At 41.1% G+C, this 24,332-nt stretch overlaps 1 protein-coding gene across 4 annotated transcripts in view; it reads right to left on the reverse strand.

The window, feature by feature from the left end:
- The window catches only part of sh3kbp1 (SH3-domain kinase binding protein 1), a 124,745-nt gene that overhangs the window by 84,797 nt on the left and 15,616 nt on the right, over positions 1 to 24,332 (reverse strand). For all 4 annotated transcript variants that reach the window (XM_035412887.1, XM_035412888.1, XM_035412886.1 and 1 more), the window contains exon 2: positions 1,430 to 1,587. In XM_035412887.1, coding sequence (XP_035268778.1) covers positions 1,430 to 1,587 — 158 coding nt within the window. The remainder of the gene's footprint in view (positions 1 to 1,429; positions 1,588 to 24,332) is intronic.

Here is a 24,332-nt window from a genome sequence, read left to right on the forward strand (position 1 = left end):
TAAATGTTCAAAATATCCATAAAACGAAGCAGTGCTGCTATTCAAATGAACAAGCTGTTAATGTGTTTTTTTGTATTAGTGGTTCTTTGCTGCTATTCAAATAAAGAAGCTGTGAATGTATTCATTTGTACTAGTGGTCCTTGATCCTAGTGGGTTTGCCCTTAAACAATCTAAGTGTATTTTATTGAATCTGGCCCTAAGTATGTTTCACTGAATCTGACCCAAGAGCACTGAAAATGAGGAAAATGAGTGCCACAATGTTTGCTGGTCTTTGTTTTGACCATAAAGTAACCAGTTCAGACCCAAGAAACCAGGTAAACTGGATTAACTGTGTAATAAAATGAAATTAAATGCTAGCAACAATAACCAGCAGACCTTGTGCCCTGCCAGATCAGAAGCACCATTTTCCTCAGTCATTATACATAAATAATCCACTAAACTGAAAACATTTTTTGCATCCCTGGAGCTCATTGGCACTACCCATTGTAAATCTACTTCTTTTTTACTTTCAAAACCACCTTTAATTACTGAGTCAATTCAGAGAAGCATTACTCTAATACCTTAGCAGTTATGTTCAGAAAAAAAAAAATAGAAACCTCACACAAACTCCACACAGACTATGCTGCTGCTAGTTCAAAGTTAGGACATTTATCATGATGCCCCTGGAATTGGTATGTACAGCTGTAATTGAAGTTTTCCTGGACCAGGATAGGTAAGCCCTGCAGGCACTCTGGCTGTCCTGGACCAGGATAGGTAAGCCCTAGAGGTACTGTGGCTCTCCTGGACCAGGATAGGTAAGCCCTGCAGGCACTGTGGCTGTCCTGGACCAGGATAGGCAATCCCTGCAGGCACTGTGGCTGTCCTGGACCAGGATAGGTAAGCCCTAGAGGTACTGTGGCTCTCCTGGACCAGGATAAGCAAGCCCTGCAGGCACTGTGGCTGTCCTGGACCAGGATAGGCAAGCCCTGCAGGCACTGTGGCTGTCCTGGACCAGGATAGGTAAGCCCTAGAGGTACTGTGGCTGTCCTGGACCAGGATAAGCAAACCCTGCAGGCATTGTGGCTGTCCTGGACCAGGATAGGTAAGCCCTAGAGGTACTGTGGCTCTCCTGGACCAGGATAAGCAAGCCCTGCAGGCACTGTGGCTGTCCTGGACCAGGATAGGCAAGCCCTGCAGGCACTGTGGCTGTCCTGGACCAGGATAGGTAAGCCCTAGAGGTACTGTGCCTCTCCTGGACCAGGATAAGTAAGCCCTAGAGGTACTTGTGGCTCTCCTGGACCAGGATAAGCAAGCCCTGCAGGCACTGTGGCTGTCCTGGACCAGGATAGGCAAGCCCTGCAGGCACTGTGGCTGTCCTGGACCAGGTTAAATTATGCCTAGATCAGTGGCATAAGTAATGCAGAGAGGAGGGGGAGAACAACTGACTCACCCTGACAAAGTTGTCGGGAAAGAGGCCCCTCCGCCCATCCACCTCTCCCTCCCACCAGCCTCCGTCATCCTTTCTGATGTTGCTGATGATGTCGCCTACAGAGATGGTCAACTCATCGTCGTGCTGGGCTTTATAGTCAAACTCCACTATGGCTTCCACTGTACAGGGAGAGGAGTGAGAGGTACAGGGTTATTCCACAGAGACTCCACTATAAAACGCACATGCTCTGATCATGATTCAGGCTGATCCAGGGACAGTGACTAGGAGCGTTTCAGCTAGAAAGCCAATCAATTGGTCACAGAAAGGACACAAAGAATGGGAAAATGAATGGATGATGGGGGAAGCGGAGGTAATGAAAAAGAGAAAGAGTAGGAGGGACAGCAAAGATGAAAAGAGATAAGAAAGGAATAGTGATATGGAAAGCTGGGGAGAAAATTGGAGGGAAGACAAAAAATACAAGATTGAAAGACGGACAGATGATGATGAATGATTGTTATGTTGGCCACCAATAAAACATACAAAAAAAAGCTGCGCAAAGTATTTGCTAGTACATAAAAGGCTATGATATAGAGTTTACTGGCAGCAATACCATTTATAAAGGCACGAGGCCCTGTTTAAAGACTGTGAGATACGTTGTTAAGGGCTGTTAGCAGGATACAAGGATGTGATGCAGTGTTATAAGGCTGTAATGAGACATGATTCAGAGATAAGCAGATAACGCCTCTCGCTTTAGGCAGTTACAGGGGTCTCCATCAACTCACTGCTGCTGCCTCTGAATCACTGACTTAGCCCTGTGCTTTCAATCTACATCTCATTATACCACCACTCAGATATGTCACTGCGGGGCAGCTCTACTGCATCCTCATACACAAACACAGGCGCGCATACACACACACACAGGCACAGTACATGCACACACGCACATACACAAACACGTACACAGACGCAGCACACTTGGACATACACACACAGTCATAGTACACATGCGCACATACATACACGCACACACTACACATATGCACACACATGCACATTCAGTACACATTTACACACACATGCACCAGGAGTTCTCACAGGAATACACAGTCTTGGTAACTTGCCTTAATAAAAAATAACAGCTCTCACATATGATGCTTTATCTCACGGTGAAGAAAATTAACTCCCCATAATTCAATGATTCAAAGTGAAAGAATACTCCTGCACACATGGTTTACATCTGCACATTAATTGTTTAAATTTCAGTCTGGGACCTTTCACAAGACAGAGTGTAAACAGTGTTCAACTTTCACATACATACATAAATAGTCCATTGTGATTGGTCAATGACCTGGATCTGTATTAGTATGTTGGGAAAGGATGCCTTTTTCTTCAAAACCATCCATCTTTATAGGTGTTGTAATAAAAAAGAAACAAACAATGAAAATAGACTACATACATTTAAAGTCAATGTGGAGCTTTGTTTTCTCCTGCAAACGCGTGATTTTACATTACTTAGCTTGTACGAACTAGCTGAAATTTGTTTCCACAGCTAGTACACATCCAGCTTAACATGCAGGTCAGGCTAACTGGCGAGTCTAAACTGCATGCAGGCATTAGTGTGTGAATGAATGCTGTGTGTTCCCTGTGATGGATTGATGACTGTCCAGAGAGGATTCCTGCCTCTCGCCGAATGCATGCTGGGATAGGCTCCAGCCCCCGCGAACCCTGCCAGAAATAACCGGGTTAGATAATGAATGGATGGATGGATGGATGAATTACACCATCTGATGAAGGCTTTCCTGACAGTAGACGTGAAAAGTAGTTCTGTAAGTCTCTGGATAAGATTGTCTGCCAAATGACTGAAATGACTACCAAAGCAACCATGTTATTTTTTGATAATTTTAGTTGATCTTCATCGGGAAACACTAAGGTCCAAACCCTGGTTGAGGCCTGGGGTGTGTTTTAAGCTTAGTAATCTTGTGTGAGTAATGCTTCCTTGAGGCTGCCTCATCGCCCAAAGATACACAGTAGCTGAATCATGTTACTGTATGTGGTTGTTTGCTTATTTAGTGTACAGGCTGCCCAACCAAAACAACTGTTTTTCATGACTTTATTCCCAATGTATTCCCCCTGTAGGCAGGTCATTCTTACAGAATGAAAAAGTTGCAGTCAATATAAAATCAGGGTTTAATTATGTTACTAATAAATGTTAATACATGATCTAGTATAATTTTATGATAGCCTAGCTTTTTGTTAACTTAAGGTCGTTGTTACAAGCGACCATATTGTTAGTAAATTTGCAGAAAGAAAATAAGGGTTAACCAACTCTAACCCTCAGTATTTTGCTTTCCTTTGCTTTGGTGCCCTTCTTGCACCTCTTTTGTGAACAAAACATGCGTAACAGGAAGCACCTAAAAGTATCATATATTTAAAAGAGTAGTATGGGATAAACAGGTTATACCAAGAGCTTAGTGTAGAGCAGGGGGAATCCTAATTCCCAAGGAGAAAGAGCCCTCAGTTTTAAGCCAATTTCGGACCATATCCCTCCTGAATGTAGAAGGTAAGATTTTCTTTAGTATAGTGGCACAGAGGCTAGCAAACTATTTAGAAAGGAATAGTTTAATAGATACCACAGTGCAGAAAGCAGGAATCCCAGGTTTTGCAGGGTGCATAGAACACACTAGCATGATTTGGCACCAGATTCAGACAGCCACGATAAAGAAAAGAGATTTACATGTGGTGTTTTTAGACCTGGCAAATGCATTTGGTTCAGTACCGCATAGCCTTATTTGGAGTGCTTTTGATTTCTTTAGAGTGCCAGGGGTGATTGTAAACTTGGTGAAAGCATACTTCCAAGATATTAGAATGTGTTTTAGTACTACAGATTTTACAACAGCATGGCAGAGACTACAGATAGGCATTGTGGCAGGGTGTACTATTTCCTCACTAGCATTCACAATGGCGATGGAAGTAATTATCAGAGCATCAAAGTAGGTGGTAGGTGGGGAGAGATGGCACCTCCCACCAGTTAGGGCTTACATGGATGACATGACACTGGTGACCATGACAGTGCCTTGTACAAAAAGGTTACTAGAGAAGTTAAATCAGAATCTCAAATGGGCTAGGATGAAGATTAAGCCTAGTAAGTCGAGAAGCATTTCATTGACCAGAGGGAAGGTAATAGAGAGAAAGTTTTACATTGATGAGGAAGAAATTCCACCTATGAGGGACAAGCCAGTGAAAAGTTTGGGTAGGTGGTATAATGGGGAGTTGAATGACAGTGAACAGATAGAACAACTTAGGAAAAACATTGTAGAGGGGATAGGAAGGATATAGAAGTCAGGGCTTCCAGGCAAGTTGAAGTTATGGTGTTTGCAATTTGGTTTATTCCCTATGCTGATGTGGCCATTGTCAGTACATGAAGTGCCAATATCAAAGGTGGAAAGGCTTGAGAGGTTGGTTAATTCATATATTAGGAAATGGCTAGGAGTTCCTCTGTGTATTAGTAGTGTGGCATTGTATGGGAAAGGCATTCTCCAGCTACCAGTAACTAGTATAACAGAGGAGTTTAAGTGTCCCAAGGTGAGAACAGAGTTGTTGCTATCGGGGAGCAAAGATATAGTAGTTAGTAACTTGGTCCCAAATCTAACTAGAGGGAGGAAATGGAACCCAAGACAGGCAGTACAGGAAGCAAAGGTAGCTCTTAGGCATACAGACATTGTAGGTAAGGTGCAACAAGGCCGGGGGAGCTTAGGGATCAGCTCAGGGAAACCAGTATGGAGCAAAGCCCCACAGAAAAGAGGTAGCTGGTAGTGGGGCAGGTACGTCGACAAGAGGAAGTAGTGAGGTGTACAAAGACTGTGGCCCAGGCTAAGCAGGGACAGTGGATGAACTGGGAAAGTGTAGAGAAGAGGAAGCTTAGCTAGAGGGACCTGTGGAGTACAGAGGAATATCGTATAAAATTCCTGATAGGGGCTACTTATGATGTGCTGCCATCACCACAGAACCTAAAAAAGTGGGTAGATGGGGACCCGTCTTGTCCACTGTGTTCAGAGATGGCAACTATGAGGCATATTCTGTCAGGCTGTAAGACTAGTCTTCCTCAAGGTCGGTATACATGGCGACATAACCAGGTTTTGAAAAGCTTAGCAGCAGGAATTGAAAGCAGAAGAGTACAGGTGAATTCAGGATGTAATCGGGTAGAGTGCAGCCATTCAATTTGTCCGTGAGGGAGAGAAATGTAGAGGAGGTAGCCTAGGTTTTTAGGCTGGCATGAGTCAGGCCACCTAATGGGAGCTAATGATTGGGAGATGCAGGTAGATTTGGGAGGAAAACTCGTTGTTCCATGAGAGATAGTTAGCACTAACTTGAGGCCTGACCTAGTGTTATGGTCTGCAAGTCAGCGGATAGTTTATTTTATATAATTGACAGTGCCCTGGGAGGATTCAGTGGAGGAGGCTTAAGTAGGCAGTATACTTCATAATAACTCAACTTTTTGAGCAAAACAAAGCAATGAGAACAACTGAAGAACAAAAAGACGGGGTGTTGTGTGTTCGTACGGTGCAGTATGCGACGGCCTCCAAGGAGAACTTTTGGAAAACTTCTTTCTTGTTCTCCGCCTCCCCCTCTCAGCTATTGGTCCAAATATCACATGGTTGGTTACGTCACAGTTGAGAGTTCAGAGGGCAGACTTCACATGCTAAAGTACGGAGAGTCAACGCCAATCTCTCTTTTGTAGAGATGGGATTTCTGTGAGTTCCTGCATGTTTGATGAATGGTGCTACTCGTTTCAGCAAGTAATCAAAACGCCTAGCACACATTCGGAAATAAGAGAAAGTGGACCCCTCGTCTAAACTCTGCATTTCCCGAATGTACAGACAAAACTCTCCATTCTCTGTCCTACTCTGATTTAGAGGGCGAACGTACCATCTCCTTCGCCTTTTTTTCTTCTTTTGCATAGCTAGATACACTAAATCCACTTTAAGCACTTTAAACTTTTCGTTTTGTGTTGTGATCTCGCGTAGTCCTTCTCTTTATACATCCATGGCGTAGCCGCGAGACGGAGGTCTAGGCGAGATTCCAGCCCCGGTTAATAGCTGCCTTCGTATTTATTCACGCCCCAGCAGCGTGGAGTGACTTTAAACGGTGCGGTGTTCTCACTGAGTATACCGACAACAGTGTTCGTGGACATGTTCGCCGGTGGTTCTGAATCCTGAAGTTTATTCTTCTTACTGAGTATACTGCCAGCTTTATGAAAGGAAAAAGCTTATGAAAAGCTAGGGTTTGTCTGGTAGAAGTGGGATGCAGAGGGTTTATAGCTCGATTGACTACATCATTATTGGGAGAGCTGGGGATTCGTGGGCAGAGTTTGCGAAAGGCGGTAAATGAGATGTTGGAAAAAGCATTGAAAAGAAGTCAGTGGATTTGGTTGAGGAGAAATAATGTCAGCTGGGGGCCAAATTAAACACAGGGTAAGAGTATTCCTTTTCTTCTCTGTTGTTTCTGCTTCATGTGTGATGTTATCAAGGAACAGTTCTGTTTTCAACACAAGGATAGGATAACACAAGGAAGTTCTGCATGTGGGTAGCTGGAAACAATTATCCATTCTTTCATTTCATCCGCCTAGACTATTGCAATGCCATTTTTACTTGCCTTAGCAGGTCAGGACTGGATCGACTCCAGTTGGTCCGGAATGCCGCTGCTAGGCTGCTGACTAGATCCCGCTGAAGGGATCATATTACCCCCATGTTGGCCATGCTTCACTGGCTACCAATTAAATTCAGGATTGATTTTTAATTCATGGTGATGACTTACAAGGCATTGCATGGTCAGGCTCCTACATACATTAGTGACCTGCTGTCTCCATATTCCACCGGTAAGTCTCTTAGGTCTTCGGACTAAGGACTGCTGGCTATCCCTCGGTCTCGACGGAAGACGAAGGGTGATCATGCTTTTGCCACTGTGGCGCCCAGGTTATGGAACAGCCTCCCCATTGATATTAGATATGCAAACACTGTGGACACTTTTAAGCGGTGTCGAATAGGGCTGTCAAAAAATATTCGAAGTTCGAAAACTATTCGAAAATCTTTTTTTTTAAGTTCGAACCTAAATTTGAGAATTCAAATATTTGTTTTGGATCCCACATTTTTGATTCCACGTTTTGTAATTAACATAAATATACAGGCTTTAATTTCATGCGGTGAATCATGTTCATGCACGCAAAGTTCATTTCCTGTGCTAACGTTACTGGTCAGCTAACAATTTAGGCTAAATAATGTTCCCATGGCAGGCTGTTTTCTGAAGATTTTGATAAAATTGGATGATGAAAGAAGTTAAACAAACTAAACTGAGTAAGTAATTTATGTTGTTTTAGGCTACAGGTATTGAATAGTCTGAATAGTTTTTGTGTTAAGAAATAAACAGGGAGTTCCTATAAACAATCAAAAATGGCAAATTACATCCACGAGAAAGTGCTTTATTCATTTGCGCATTAGGCTATAGAAACTGCAGGGGGCTCATTTATAAAATGAACTTGCGTGCATACGTCAAGTGAAGACCTGACGTAGAGCCACAGCCGTTTCCATGGTCAAATCGAGTCATGTTGAAATTTTCACTACTTTAACGTGATTTTCTACATATGCGCCGCACAGCTGATCTAAAATACGTTTTATAAATCAGGCCCCAGATGTAGTAACCTAGTATGAAAGTTCACCGATGTCCTCTATTCTACTGCCCGCTTGTGGAAAACAATGCGCTTTAGAGGGAGCGTCACATGCATATTGCGCCCGACAATAATCGGCTTATTTTTGCTAATCACAGGCAAATGATATTCTAATATATTTGAACGTTGACTAATTACAAAAGCTAATATTCTAACTCAATTTCATGGCACTTTTGACAGCCTTAGTGTCTAAAGACCCATTTGTTCAGACAGGCTTTTAACTGATGCTCAAATTGTTTTATGTTGTTGTTTTACGGATGTGTGTGTATACATTTTCTGCTTTTATTTGCACTTTGTAAAGAAACTTTGTGGCTCTTCTCCTTGAAAAGTGCTATATAAATAAAGCTTACTTACTTACTTACAATGAGAGCTAGCATGGATGGGGGTGGTTCTGGGATGCTGGAACTAACTGTTGAGCCTTCCTGAGGTGTCGTGGGCCTAACTTGACGAAACACCAGTGAAGGGAGGTGCCCACTTGATAACCCTGGTGATATGCTGGCTCTCACTGCCTGTCTATCTACACGTTCGGTGTGATGACCATTAGGGGCCATGTGGTAGGGTGTGTAGCATCGGCATTGTCAATACCTGGAGCTCACATCAACAGAGCACGCGTCTGTTGAAGTTGGCAATGCTGTTTGGGGGCTGCTATGGGCCATGTAATACAGTATTTATAGGCATGTTAAGCTGGCTTTACACAGTGAAACTTTCACGCAACTTTAGTTGCTTGAAACTTAGGTGAAACTAAGTTGCACTTGAGTTGCATAGTGTAAAGCCGTCTGAAACGCACTTGAAACTCAGCTGCAACAGTTGCAAAACTCTCAACTTTGTGAAACTAGTTTCATGCAACAGCCAATCAAAGCGCTGATAACGTGCCAGGTGATGATGTCAAACTACTGTTGATGCGGTATCATTTCAGCTGATTGATTTCAACTCAACAACATGGCCTATCACCAAAATGGACAATAAATAAATAAGCATTAATGCATTAATAGCTCTCTTCCTTCTCCGGGACAGCAATTATGAAACAAAGTAGCCAGCCAGTGCCAGAATAAAAAGTGATACAACACGTCCAAATTGATATTATCCAGCGAGAAATCGATACGAAATAAGATACAAAGATGCAAATGTAGTTACAATGACACTTCCCACTTGATATAATCTAGCGAGAAAACAATACGACAGATGAAAAATGACCAATCTAGCTAGATAATCTTAGTGAAATAAACTATTAAATCAAGTGTGTTGCATGAGACTTTGATTATTTTTGAATTGCTTCGTGTAACTGTCAAGTTGCATGGAAATTATGTTTCATGCAATTTGCAACCTGCAACTAGTTGCGTGAAAGTTTCACTGTGTAAAGCCAGCCTTGAGCTTTCTTTTGCCAATGGGATTGGGTTTCTTCATTAGGGCACAAGTATCTTGTGTTTTATTGTAAATAAAAAATGGTGATACATTAATTATGCAAATTTTGCAAGCAATAGTACAATATAATAGAATATCTGTATTCTTTTAGAATACAATGTATATTGACAGCCCAAAGATAAAATTGACTTTAAAAAATCCAAAATATTGGAAGCAAAGGTAAATGTTAGGGTACAACTAACCAATGTTCAGACAGCTATATATAAAATCATCCCAAAAGGAAATCTAAAGAGAAAGAGGGTAACTAAAAAGGACCTGAAGAACTGGGTGTTGAGTCTGCATTGGATATTGGCAAGGATTTCTGCTATTCTCACTACAGCGCGAAGCTCATTCCACCATTCTTTTTAGGGGGGGGGGGGGGGGGGGGGGGGGGGGGTGGTAGAAGAGACAGGAAAAGTGACCAGGAAGCTCAGGCACACAAGGCACCCAGATGTAGCAGAACACACAGGTTTGGGTGGTGTGTACAGTGACCTCCTGAGGATTGATAATGATATAGCAGTTGGTTCTCTCAGAATTCTGACTGATAGCCAGGGAAATATTTTCACTGGACACTTGATACATCCCACCTTATAACTTCAAAGTCCCAGGTCATTTGTGAATGGTTTAAATAGATTTTGAAAATAGACACTCCATGCTACAAACATGATAAAGGCAATGACAGTGCTGTGAGGTTTAGGTAGCAAACAACAAGCTGAATCCTTTTGACGTAATTCACACAGAAACTATATGCTCAGATCGCTTAGTTTCACTCACTGTGGCCAACGGAATCGATAACGTTTCAGAAAATATATAACTTTAAAAGATTTAATTCAATGTTCTACTGGGACTTTTGCCATTTATTGAGGGTGTGACAGAAAATTCCGGTGGGCTGACTATAATCAAATGTTTTTTTCATATTTACCGTTCGACTGAGCAAGTACCATTCACAGTACATTTTATGGGTCAGTGCTGTCAGATTGTGCTAGCTACTTTACATTAACCTTGCACGCCGATCAATAAAGGCTAACAGCACAGTACCACTTAGGCTACTTCTTGTCTAGCTAGCTATGGCACGTCTTCACCTCTGTAACGTTATTTGTTGTCCTCTGTGTGTCCATACATCTGTACCAGTTGGTTGTAGCTGTGTGTCCTTAGCTCCTACTCATGCGTGCAGGATAGCATCCATACCCGCTAACTAGGTTAACTAAACTAGGCGATCTGTACGAGCTAACTAGGTTAACTAAAGTAGGCGAAACGTGCTGTACCAGCTGCGCATGCGTCCTACTAAACGAAGCACCACCTGCACATGCGTCCCACAAAACTTCCCTGTGAGTGAGTGAGTGAGTGAGCAAATGAGTGAGTGACCACAATTTGCCATGCATAGCCCACGGCGCCAGTTCCTGCGTACTGTGGTAAAAATGTTAAACACTATTGTACATTGAAACTTCAGTTAGAAGGCTTTTTTTACCCCAAAATTACCTTCATCACGTTGTGAACTTGCAGTTTATTATGGATCGCATTTGGTGAGTTAACCCCTTTGCACAAATGCCAAATCTGCCCAATCTTTGCAATCTTTAACTCCAGATGTGAGCATCACAGAGACTTGAAAAATGGCTTACATGAAGTAAATAAATACTTAGTTTATATTCATAATTTTGAAAGAAATAAAGTGCCACAAATGCAAATGTCTAGTCAACAAATCACAAATTAATTTGCTCTTTTTTAGTTTGCAATGAAATATTGAGAGATCCCATATATAAAACAGGTTAAACTACATGTCCTGGATCAAAAACTCCATGACCACAAGTGCATAAATGTGGATAAGCAGAACTACTAAAGCTCTTTGAAGCAAAAAGTAAGCAGTGTCTGCAAATCTATCCAAATGTCTAAATTATGCATTGCTGTAAATCAGAACATAATCATGTATTTCATTACAAATCAACTGTTTTGACTCAAGAAACTCAATTTCGCATCATGCTCAAGTGGGAATTACAGGCTTTCCGTCAGTACAGTGGTCTAAAATATCTAGGTCCAGAAACATATCCAAAATGTCTCCAAAAATGAATAAAATGCTTTTTGTCTATTATAAAGCATATAAATGTGCCCCTTATGAAGGTTTAAGATTGATATCAGATTTAAAAATAATTCAAAAACATTATCACACAATGTGTGATAAATGTTTAAACATTAACTCTCATATGTTTTTCTGTACTCTACACTATGTAATGTTTTCTTGTATGGGGATGGGATATTCAACCGTCCACCACATTTTGGCAATGTTCCAGCTCACGTCACATCGGTGCATTAAACACAAACCATATTGAACTACCAACTGAGCTATCAACGAATGCTTATGTTAAAGTGTGAAATATCCTCATTATAAAATACCACTAACCAATCAGCAAACATAAGCCTTAGCCATGCTCAGAAATTTTCAAGAATAATAATATTTTCCGAGAAATGACTGGGTGTAGTTTCTGGAATGCATAATGTGGCAATAATTATTCAAATCTTTCAGCTACGTTAGGCTATAAAATGCTATTCAAAAAGTAAAATTAGACAAATTATACATCGTTAGAAAGCTTATACAGTCACCTACAGGATAAATTGATTGTCAATCAAGCCAGGTTGTACAAAAAAGGGTGACAACACCGTAAACAACGTGTGGTATTACGCACAGCAATTTTGGAAGGTACCCAGGCGTCACAAATGAACGTATATTTCACAAATGGATTGTTGAAGACAATAAATGACCACTGAACCTTGAAAGGGGCATCTTTACTTGTAAAACCAAAGGTAAGATTTTATATTTCTTTCCATATTTAGTCACAGATATTGATAGTAGAATGCCATAATATAATTCTACTATAATTCCTTTTGTTTATTTCAATGTTCAGTGAGCAGCATTTTTCACAGCTGTACTGGCATACCTTCGGCTATTTTTGTCTTTATCTTGTTGCTATGACGGAATACGAATATATAATGGTGAAAGAATGTTTTTATGTATGCCCAGATAGACACTATTGTCCAGTGTGTCATGGGTGGGGGGTGTAGTTGCAGATGGGACTGCAGGGAGGGGGTGCTTGGTAAATGGATGACCAGCACGACAATGCTGGCGCTGCGAAACTCTGTATTATAAATAGCTGTCCTGAATTGTCTACTAAACTAGAACACAGAGTTTGTGTTTTTAACTCATAATTTGGTTGCAGAAGCACAGAATGTTTCAGTTGAGCAAGGACGCCGGCGTCAGACTAGCCGGTTATATGTTAGCTAACTGAATACAAGGCATGCTGCTTGGCTAAAATTGCTAACGCATTATTCTGATGCACACGTTCTATTTTGGTCTGAGGTATTTTTCTGGAACTATTGCTTTGTGAGATAAAATTGCCATTTGCAGTACATGCTTTTCAGACATATGTAGCAGCTATTGAGATCAATTATCGCAAATGGGCTAACATGCTACTTGATCAAAGATAGCGAATAAGCTAAATTACTACCACATTCATTTGTATAAATTGTGTTCTTATTGGAAAACCTTGTACAATTTGTGTAAAGAAACCGAATGTTGACTTGTTCAGACTCTAGTGAATGTATTGTTTGGTTACTATTTAAGCAAACATTAGTAAGACTCAGCAAATGAAATCTGACATGTTAAATTGTTAATGCTGCGCAAGTGTGAGCAAGTGATCTTAGGGCACATGCTGAGATATAGGAAAGCCACTTGGCTGAAGTTGAAAACAGTAACCACAATCCTGTTTATTTTACTTCAGCTTTATTCAACACTGTTCATGAAAGTTTTTACAATTTGTTAAAGGGAAATGAAGTTTTATTACGGAATAGAAATAGTTTGTTAGACAGTGACATATGAGATCATACTGTTCTGCTTGAAACATACTGTTGTACAACAATTAATAGTGATATGGATACATACCTTTAAAATTGGTTATTGTAATTCACAATAAATAAGATACCAAGTGTTGACCTACAGTACATTCTCACATACTGGTCAGGTTTTTTTAATGGATGGAAGTTCTTTGGAGCACTGCGGATTTAGTTGTATGGGGAGCTAACCACTGTGATTCAAACTTAAATTTCATGCGAAGATTCCACAGCCAAGACACCTAGACAGATCTCATTCAAATAACATAGTGGACTGAGATACACTGTACTTTCATATTGCAGTTACCACTTATTTGAATTTGCTTAATTGAAGCGAATGTTCACATTACATTGTTTTTTTTTTGGAAACTACTGTAGTTCGAAAACATTACTTTCTATCACAATAGCTAAATTGAGCTTCAGGCAATGGTTTTCCATCCAATTTAAGATGTTTTGCAGGCCAGCTGAGATGAATTCTGAAACCAGTGTAACTAATGGGGGGGTAAAAAAAAAGCTGTGTGTACCCATTATAGTAGTGATAACACATGCCAGTGAGACCAGGTGCTGATAGAACCAAAAGATCTAGTATAGAGACCGAAGAGGAGAGGACTAAGGACCAAACGCTGGGGGACATTGTAGAGAGGTTATGAGGTTTTGAAACTGTGCCCACCTCCCCGTTATGCAACATGGATGGAGCAACTAGGAATTGATGTAGGAATCAAACCAGTTGACAGCTAAACCACAGATCAAGTTCTGTAGTAATGGAAGACGGCAAGAGGTGATGCTCAAATGTGTCAAATGATGTGAGAGTGCAGCTCCTCACTGACTGCAAGGAGAGCCATCTCTGTAAAGTGTCTGTGCTAAAGCCAAACTGGTGAGGCTCTAGGAGGTCATTCTGAGTGAGAAAAGGAGGAAGTTAAGAATGTTCAAGGGTTTTAGAGTGAAAGGGAAAAGAGACAGGGCGGTGGTTCCGCTTGACGTATTGAACAGACACAACCAGCCCGATGATTTTTTTGTTTAAATTTTTTTTAGCTGTGATAAGGGGGAAGAAGCAGACAAAGATGGTTTCTGTAATCAGCTAATTTTTAGAATGAGAAAAAGTTATTTCTGTGCTAACATTTATATCCTAAGCAACCTCCCCCCCATGCTACCTGAGGGTTGAGGTGATTTTTTTTGTTTTGGATGTTTCCTCGGTAACAGTTCTCAGGACTGAGGATGTTTTTTTTTACTGTGGTGATGAAAAATTCTCAAGGCAGTTTTCACATAGACAGCACCGACAGGCAGACATGAGGCTCCCTTCACACAAACAGATAGAAAGTTACAGGATTAGAGAAATGAGCTTCCCTCTCCTCATCAAATCTACATACTGACCTGGCTGCTCACCACAGCTCCTATCTGCCAAGGCTCAATTTTTTCAATACAAAATGTAAGCAGACACAACCCACACAATTCTTTTTTGCTTTGTCCTCTCTCTTTAACCTTCTTCTCTTTCCACTCTTTCAATCAACAACTTTGCATGCCACTTGAATTCAAAATACCTGATATCTGTAACACTACGTAGGCACATTCTCATGGCATCCTGGCCGCTGAATGGGTGGTTTCAACACAGTTAATACACTACATGGCTCGGAACAGCCTCCTTGACCCTAATCAGTCTGGCATCAAAGCCAAATTCTCAACAACAATGACTCTCTGTAACAGCAGATTCTGCTGATTTGAACATTCTCAATCTCTCTCCTGGACCTATTACAGTACTAAACTTAAAGCTGTAGGTTTTCATATGAACCACTACTATTGGTCGAGACACTGACGGCTTGGCCTTAGCTCTGCTTGTTGCATAAACTTCTATGTATGTACATGCATAAGTCACCTTGGATAAGAGCTTCTGCTAAATGTATGTAAATATCATTCTCACTGCCATCCTGCAGCACACAGAGGGAGCTCAGGCAGAGGACACAGGAAGTCTGACTCAACTTCAGATCCAAACTTCCTTTTTGACCTTACTAAAGACCTTGTGATCGAACCACCAGTTTCTTCACCAGCAGCTTCAGGTACTTTATTACCCTCTCCTTACTGTTCCCATTGCTATACACTGAACTGAGCTTCGTGACAACGCAATGCTATGGGAAAAACTGACAACAACCTTTCATGGAAGTTACAGGAGGTTAACTTGGCATGCAGCATATGTACTGCATAAATCATGGTGAAAGAGAAAGAAACAGACAGACTTGAGCAAGAGTGAAATTAGCTTTCTACCGAAGAATGGCTCATCAGACCCTACACCAGGGCTGCCCAATCCTGTTCCTGGAGATCTACTGTCCAGTAGGTTTTCATTTCAACCCTAATTTGGCACACCCAATTCTACTAATTAGCAGTTAAATGACATATCTAGCTGTTGAAGGAGGTGTGCTTTGTAGGGTTGGACTGAAAACCTACAGGATGGTAGATCTCAAGAAACAGGATTGGGTAGCCCAGTATACAAACTTCAGGTGTGCTTCATTGTTTAAGGAGCTAAATGTCTTCTTTTAATTAGGGTCAATGTTTTATGGACCTAGATATAACAAACTAGTGTTATTTGAAACTTTTTTGAGGACCAATTAGTGACTAGGGCTTTTCAGTTGCTAACTAGTATTTATTGAAGTGATATTTAAAGCCGCCTCAGTTGTACTGATATGTTGGTACAGTAAGGCTGCATGTTGATCATTGCATTACATGGGATTCCTTCCTATCCTGGTCAGATTCTCCCTTAGAAGCACTTCACTCCTCAACACAGAATTTTCTCCATTCTGCTTGTTTAACCTCCCATGTACCACCGGCAAGCAACCACCCTGCTCTCGCTCAAGTTTATTGCCCTCACTGACACATAGATCACCCCAGACAACACTGCAACCCAAGGAGTCCTCTCCTCTGTCTTTCTCTTCTCCCACACTAGGGGAGGTGGAACTGGTCAATTGGTTTCCACCTCCTGGAAATCTGTTCTCTTCCTCACCTCTCTATTTCTTCATTTGAATTACTTCTTAGAATGAGGATATTTCGCCCTAGATATTTTAGACCAATGTACTGATTGAAAGCTTGTAATTCCCACTTGAAAATGGTGCAACAGTGAGTTTCTTCAGTCAAAACAGTTGTTTTTGTAGTGAAATATGTGAATATGTTGTGATTTACAGCAATGCATAATTTAGACATTTTGGATAGATTTGGAGATGCTGGGTACACTGCTTAGTTTTTGCTTCATAGATATAGATATTTGCTTTATAGTAGTTCTACAAATTCATCCTTAAATTTTATGAACTTGTGGTCAAGGAGTTTTTGATCCATAACATGTATAGTTTAACCTGCTGTATATATGCAATCTCTCAGTATTTCACTGGAAACTAAAAAAGAGCAAATTCATTTTTGATATTTTGCCAAGACAATTGCCTTTGTGGCACTTTATTGCTATGTAAAAGTTGTGTAAGTCGCTCTGGATAATGCCTGTAATGTAATGTAATGTAATGTAATTTCTTTCAAAATGATGAATATAAACTAATATTAGTATTGTAAATGGTACAAACGTCTCGCTTCATTTAAGCCACTCTGTGGTGTTCACATCTGCAGTTAAAAGCTTTAGATAGGGTACCCCATAAATGGGCAAGGATTGGCCAGATTTGGCATGTGCGCTAAGGGGTTAAAGCTTGATTTATACTTTGTTGCACGACCATTTCGACAAGTGTCATACAACAAAACTGAAAGTGTCGCACAACATTTTGCATTTATACTTCGGCAAAGGTCTGTGGAGAGGGTTCTATTGTCTATGGTAACGAGAACCCAAACTGCTGATGTTTATATCTGTAAAAACATTGCGATTCCTGGTAAAATTACAGAAAAATAGGGGAGGACTGAATTTTATATCTACTTTTTAAAAAAATGTATGCAAACAGAAGGTGGTCTGTTACTCAGATAAAGCGAAAATAACAATACATAACAAAATTCTAAAGGTGTGCCACACTGAAAAAAGGTGCTGTGCAACACTTACATCATATTTGTCATGCGACACTTGTCGCAACAGTTTAACGACGAAGTATAATCAGGCTTAAGGGCCACTAACTAACAAGTTACTCTATTTGTAACATTCAAACTAGCATGTTAACAAGCTAAATTTATATGTGGAAAAGAGAGTGCATTTTAGGGGAAGATGTATATCCTGATGTAAGCTGCATTACTCAGCATTGCTCATTCTATTCATAAAATTGTGTAGATTTTAATTTGTCAGTTTGACAGTTATACAGTGATCATAAAAGCCCTAACACTACCTCTCAATATAGCATTCCTGTCAAACGTGCATTCCCCAGGTGATGTTTCGCTTGAGATTATAAAATCTTGGATAACATTCCTTATGCCAAATATCAATTCCATTAAAGAGTTTTCTTCATAGTCTGAAGACACCCAAACGCAGGGACCACTCCCACCCTTTCACCTTCCCATTTCTTCCTCACTGGGGGGTGGGGCAATGCGTATTTTGAGGGTCCGAGCCATTAACCAACAGCTCCTGAATTCTTGTGGCGTGTGAGCGCCTTAAGTAGGCAGTATACTTAGTAAGAAGTAGAACTTTTCGAGCAAAAAGACGCAATGAGAACAACTGAAGAACAAAAACACGCATATCACATGGTTGGCTCCACATGCTAATGTACGGAGAGTCAATGCCAATCTCTCTTCTGTAGAGATGGGATTTCTGTGAGTTCCCGCATGTTTGATGAATGGTGCTACTCGTTTCAGCATGTCATCAAAACGCCTAGCACACATTCGGAAATAAGAGAAGTGGACCTCTTCATCTAAACTCCGCATATGCCGAATGTACAGACAAAACTCTCCATTCTCCGTCCTACTCTGATTTAGAGGGCGAACGTACCATCTCCTTCGCCTTTTTTTTCTTCTTTTGCATAGCTAGATAAACTAAAGCCACTTTAAACTCCTCTTCTCTCTGTCGCATTTGTGCTTCTATCACCGCCGCCATTGTTGTTTTGTTTTGTGATCTCGCGTAATAATTATAATAATAAACTTTATTTGTATAGCACCTTTCATACAAGAAATGCAGCTCAAAGTGCATTACAATAAAGAAATTACATTGATGCTTCACATGAAAATAGACATAGAATGAACATAAAAACAGGGAAGATAGAATATATAAAATAAAACCCACTGAATAATAAAATAAAAATAACGTTCAAAAAATTAACCATGGCGTAGCCACAAGACGGAGGTCTGGGCAAGATTCCAGCCCCGGTTAATGGCTGCCTCACAATTATTCTGCACCCCCCAGCGGCGTGGAGTGACATTAAAGTCAGACTGAAATTGCTTCGCTTATATTTTGTACTACCCTTGGTGGTAAAATAGGCAGTATCAGCTGTATTATCAAATAATTTACAATTTATAATTTTTTGTTTAGAATTATAAAAATTGGCATTTTAAAAATCACTGCGCCACGTACTGTGCTTTTTTTCCCCACATTTTTAAAATTGCCGCTTCCTGAAGCAATTTCATTTGCATGCAGCCAATCACAGCATGTATTTGCTTATGACTGACATTGAGGGCTAGGCTGCATTTGCCACTGTCAAGTCTGGCAAAAATGGCACCTTGCAAGCGGCACTGTTGTGTTGAAGGATGCACAAATAGTGACTCACTACACGCAATCCCGAAGGACACAAATGTAAAAAACAAGTGGGTAGAATTTCTATCAGGTTCATTAGTGTCAAACAACAGGAGAGTCTGCAGTCTGCAGACGACTTTTTGAATTGGGCGCAAAAACAGAGTGGATTTTGCAAAGAACTGCGACTGAACCCTGGAGCAGTCCCCACAATACGATCAAGCACAGTACGGAGCATAACCACAACCATATCCACAACAGCTAACAGCTACATTCGCTAACGTTAGCTGGCATAGCTGAAAAGCAATCTTAGCATCAACATAATTATCACAAAATAAATAAAGCAACAATTCAGGAAAGCTGAATATTATTTATCTAGCAAGCTAAGGAGATTTGTTGACTTTGTGCAATATGACAACTCATTTAGCTTTACCTATCTACTGAAATGTAGCCTGTCACCCTATTACTTTATCTTGATGGCTGTCACAGTCAACATTTTCCCACCATCCGCACTTTCATTTATTTTTTTCCGTCATCGTAATTTGAGTTCGCCCGAGTTCATTGTACTAGCCTACTGGGGGGTTAATTCTGACTTCAGCTGTCTACTTTTCTGTCATTTTAAAATGTAGCCTAGTTTTTAAGTATTTTTCTGCGCACCATGGGTCACTCTAGCTGTAGTGTCAGCCTCAGACGGTCCGTCCACTCAAAACGCAAGGAGTATGCCCTGGACACCGCCCACGCAGTATCCAACCTCCATAGTAACATGATAGTAACACTTTTGTTACTATGTCCAAAAGTATACATTTTTATCATTAAAAAAAAAACTTTTTAAAACAATTTTGCAATGGTATAGAATATAAATAATGATACAGTATTTCAAATTTCAGTCCGACTTTAAATGGTTCGGTATTCTCACTGAGTATACTGACAACGGTGTTCGTGGACATGTTCGCCGGTGGTTCTCAATCCTGAAGTTCTTTCTTCTTACTGAGTATACCGCCAGCTTTATTCAAGCATCTGACCACTAATGCACACAGCAATGCACTTAATGCCTTTAGCTGTCAGGCAATTTCCTCACATCAGCTCCAGGAGTCACAAGGGGCGAGTGGGGAAAGTGTCATTTTAGGAATTCAGGGTCACAGTAGAGCATTTCAGAAAATCTCAAAAAAAATCTCAAACCACATAAAGCTGAGACACAGCTCCATGCACTGAGACTCAGAGCTGTCTGTGTGAGCAGTGAAACAAAACAAGAAGAGCAGGTGTAACCTCTTTCCTTCAGTCTCAAATCATGCTAAAATAACATGACAAAATAGCAAGAACCCCAGCAACAAGCATAGTTTATAAAATTAAGGAAGGGCCTGTATGAGGCCTCGATGACTTAAAAAGGCAAAAAAGATGTACCATTTCATGGCTGCTAATGCTTTGTAAAATCCTTTAAAATTGATAAGTAAAAAACATTTTCAATACTATGAAAGGCAAATATGTTATATATATTGTGGCGCCCCGATCCCTGATCGGTGCTCCCCACGAGACCACCAAGACGGCCGAGCCCATCGACACTGGCGGCTGCTGGGAAAAGTCGTGAGTGGGCGCTACGTACCAAACCACAGCCTGGAGACGTTCAGGACCCTGGACTGCACCAGACGGAACACCTAAGGTGACACCAGGCAGCACCATGGACAGGGCTGCAGCAGAGGGAAGGTAAGGGGAATTTTCCACTCTGCTGCACACCTGCAGCTGCTTGGTAGATTGGCTGCCGGCGCCCACCTGAAGCTGCTTGCGCTGACGAGCAAGCAGGCTCTTATAGACCAGCACAACCACAGGAAGAGAGGGCTGCTGGGGATGTCTTCGGAGCTACACCAGGCGACTTTCTGCACCTGGATCAGAGACCGTAAGCGGCCGTGGGCCACTCTCTCCTCGCGTAGAGGAATAGGTGTGACAACTTGCAAATTGTTTGTGTAAAGAGCAACCGTGAGTCCAGGGGACCGTGTGACCGGGGGCGACGACAGGGACCGCTCAGGGCTGGAGCGGGGAGAAGATTGGAGCGCGACCGCACAGGGGAGGGAGACCTTCACCCCTACACCCCCTCGCAGACGGGAGGAGCACCAGTCGGCACCTGGAAGAAGGAGCCGGACCCGGACCGGACTGACCAAGCCCCGCCCCCCTAACCGATGTGCTTCTTATTTCTCTCCAGAAGGGGACCGCGTGAATACCTGGAGTGGAGCACCGATACCCCGACCGGGAAGACGTTTTAGTTGTTTTTGGCTCCCCCTACCTTTACCCCCACTCGTTACCACCATTTAAGAACTTTTTGTTAATCACTACCTCAGTCTCCCTGCTCTGGTTCTTCTGGACTTCCGTCACTCAACCCCGCATTGGCTGAGAGAGTTCACAATATATACAAAATATTAAATAGATAATAAATGTTTACCAACAAATTATCGCAAACTTCTCAATTTTTGCAGTTTGAATTTGATAGATTACAGATGCATGCCACACACACACAAAAATGTGTGTGCATAGACGCATAGATGCGTACACACGTGCACACACACACACTGGAGCAGTGCTGCTCTCTTCATGTAGAACAGAGGATTGTTTTCGATTGATTTACTCAATGCAGACAAAATACATAATATAATACAGCAGACAAAATAACAAGGAGAAACAACACAGACAGAGAGATCTCATTACATCTGTAAGACACAGTCACAAAGCCTACAGTAAAGATGTCATCTGCAGCACAGGAAACCTTCTCTGCCAAGGTAATGACAGCTGTAAACTCATCCTTTCATAAAGAAATGCCATAAGCTCCAATCTACCACCTGTTTGATTTGTCTCAGAAATAACAAAAATGGCCCACAGTACTGAAGACACTGACAGATTAAAAATTGAGTTTTAAACTGAAAAGCTGGGGTCCAAGCATCCAATTGAAATTATACTGCAATTCAACCACAAAATTGCTGTGATGTAGTGTACTCTAAAACCCACTTGTTATTACATTCAGTCACACGGTTTACTAGAGAGGTAATTATGAAGAAACTCATGGACATCAGTGTGATTAAATTAGCTGGCATCAGATTTTACTAATAAAGAAAAATTCTGTTGTTTAACCCTTCCAGGATACATACAATACAATAAATGATTTTATTCTCGGACTACCAAGCAGTGACTACCAAACTACCAAAACCTCTTCAAAGCCTGCAGGCCAAATAGTAAATGCTCTTAGCCTGGATGAATACCAGTGTAACCAACTTAATAATAAGCTATGAGCATAAATACAAAGGAAATCACTTATATTCACCCCAAAGTACCATCAGAGTACAGGCAATCCATTCTTCTCTCATTCATCCCAATCTTCACTGCACAGAGACAACATAATGGTTGCTCTGACCCATACCGAGTATGGGACAGAGTACAGTGCATACCAGCACAGGCTATGCTGGGAATATTGGATTTGCCTTGTCCTCTGAACCAAGGGCCAAAATAATATTTAATTAGAAATAACGTTCCATTTGAATATCACCGGCTTTATATTATACACACAAATATAGGCATATGCACTTGTATGTGGGTGTGTGTGTGCACATTTGTGCAAGAGAGATAAATGGTAATATATATATTTTTTTTAATTTAATGCTTGATTTTTCCATTGAAAACACCATTAGCACTCAGCTGGCTGAAACCTTGGCATGAAATGGCTGACCTTCTTGCTGTGGTGAGACAAACTTCCTCTCTTCATGACTCTAAATGCCAAACAGCTGAGCGTGAGTGCTTGTGGTCTGTTGATGTGCAGAGTGAAACTGACGTGCATATATTTAGCATTTGTTCAAATGCTGGTGCTCTTTTCAGTTTATTAGGGCAAGGTTCATGGAATAAGGATCAATAATATTTGCTTTAAGAATATATGTCATGTCATTTTGTTTGTCATACCAGAAAAGCTCATTTGAACTGACTGTGTGTGTGTGTGTGTGTGTGTGTGTGTGTGTGCGCGCACCCAAGTGAGTGTCTGTGTGGTAAGCAGGCATTCTGACACTTTACTTCTTTAGTGAAACAGTTGTCTGTGGGGTTTTGGTAAAAGAAAAAAAACTATAAAGCCATGTTCAATTAAGAAGCAGCTAACAGGGACACTCATTTGTACTACAGAGACAAACAAACAAGCATGTCCGGCAGATGTCAAACATAATCTCCATGGAGCTTGCAGGATTAACCCCACAGCGCAAGCAACCTAGTGGCCAGCATCCTGAGATTGCTCAACTTAGCCTGGTTGCAGGAGCACTGAATGTCTAAGTGGAAACAATAAGCTCTGTGTTCAAGCTTTACTAATAGAAGATACACTTGTTGAGGTGTGATTGCATTTTCCTTTAGGTTTTGGAAACTTTTGGCAACTCATTAGCATACCTAAAGCAACTTCCTGGGAAGTGGTCAGAAGAGGAGGAGAAACCAAGTCCAGCGATTATACATATGAACATGGCGAACATGAACATTGTAATATTGTAATATAGCTTGTAATATTTCAATTATTTATGTTGTGTCATAGGGCCTGGGCCTTTCTGTGTGGAGTTTGCATGTTCTCCTTGTGTCCGCGTGGGTTTCCTCTGGGTATTCCGGATTCCTCCCACTGTCATGCTGGTAGGTTAATTGGAGACTCTAAATTGCCCATAGATATGAGTGTGTGTGAGTGAATGGTGTGTGTGCCCTGCGATAGATTGGCGACTGGTTCTGGGTGTATTCCTACCTCTCGCCAAATGCATGCTGGGATAGGCTGCAGCAACCCTCGTGACCCTGCTCAGGATAAGCGGGTATAGATGATGGATGGATGTCATTCTACAATCAATAACTGGGACTAAATATTGAATAAATACATAAATATACATATACAACACATAATATAATATACATATAATATAAATATAATAAATATACAACCTTACCATTGGTTTTACGCATAAAGATGTCCGTTTTGAGACTGAGTAGGCATATATTGTCTTGGACAATCCGTTTGTGAAATACACGCTCATTTGTGACACCTGGGTACCTTCCAAAATAGCTGCGCGTAATATCACACATGCTGTTTACAGTGTTGTCGCCCTTTGTAGTACAATCTGGCTTGACTGAAAATTTATCTATCCAATAGGTGACAGTATAAACTTTCTAACGAAGTATAATATGTGACGGGTGCTGGAGAAAAGGTCCGCAAGTCGCAAATCTTGAAATCGCGCTAGGAGGCAAAAAAAGGTTTTTTTATTTTTTTTTTACTGTTTTCCTTTTTTTCATATTACGAAAGTTAAAGTGTTGAA

Source organism: Anguilla anguilla, chromosome 4 (genome assembly GCF_013347855.1).
Source record: "Anguilla anguilla isolate fAngAng1 chromosome 4, fAngAng1.pri, whole genome shotgun sequence".
In the NCBI taxonomy this organism is placed as follows: Eukaryota; Metazoa; Chordata; class Actinopteri; order Anguilliformes; family Anguillidae; genus Anguilla; species Anguilla anguilla.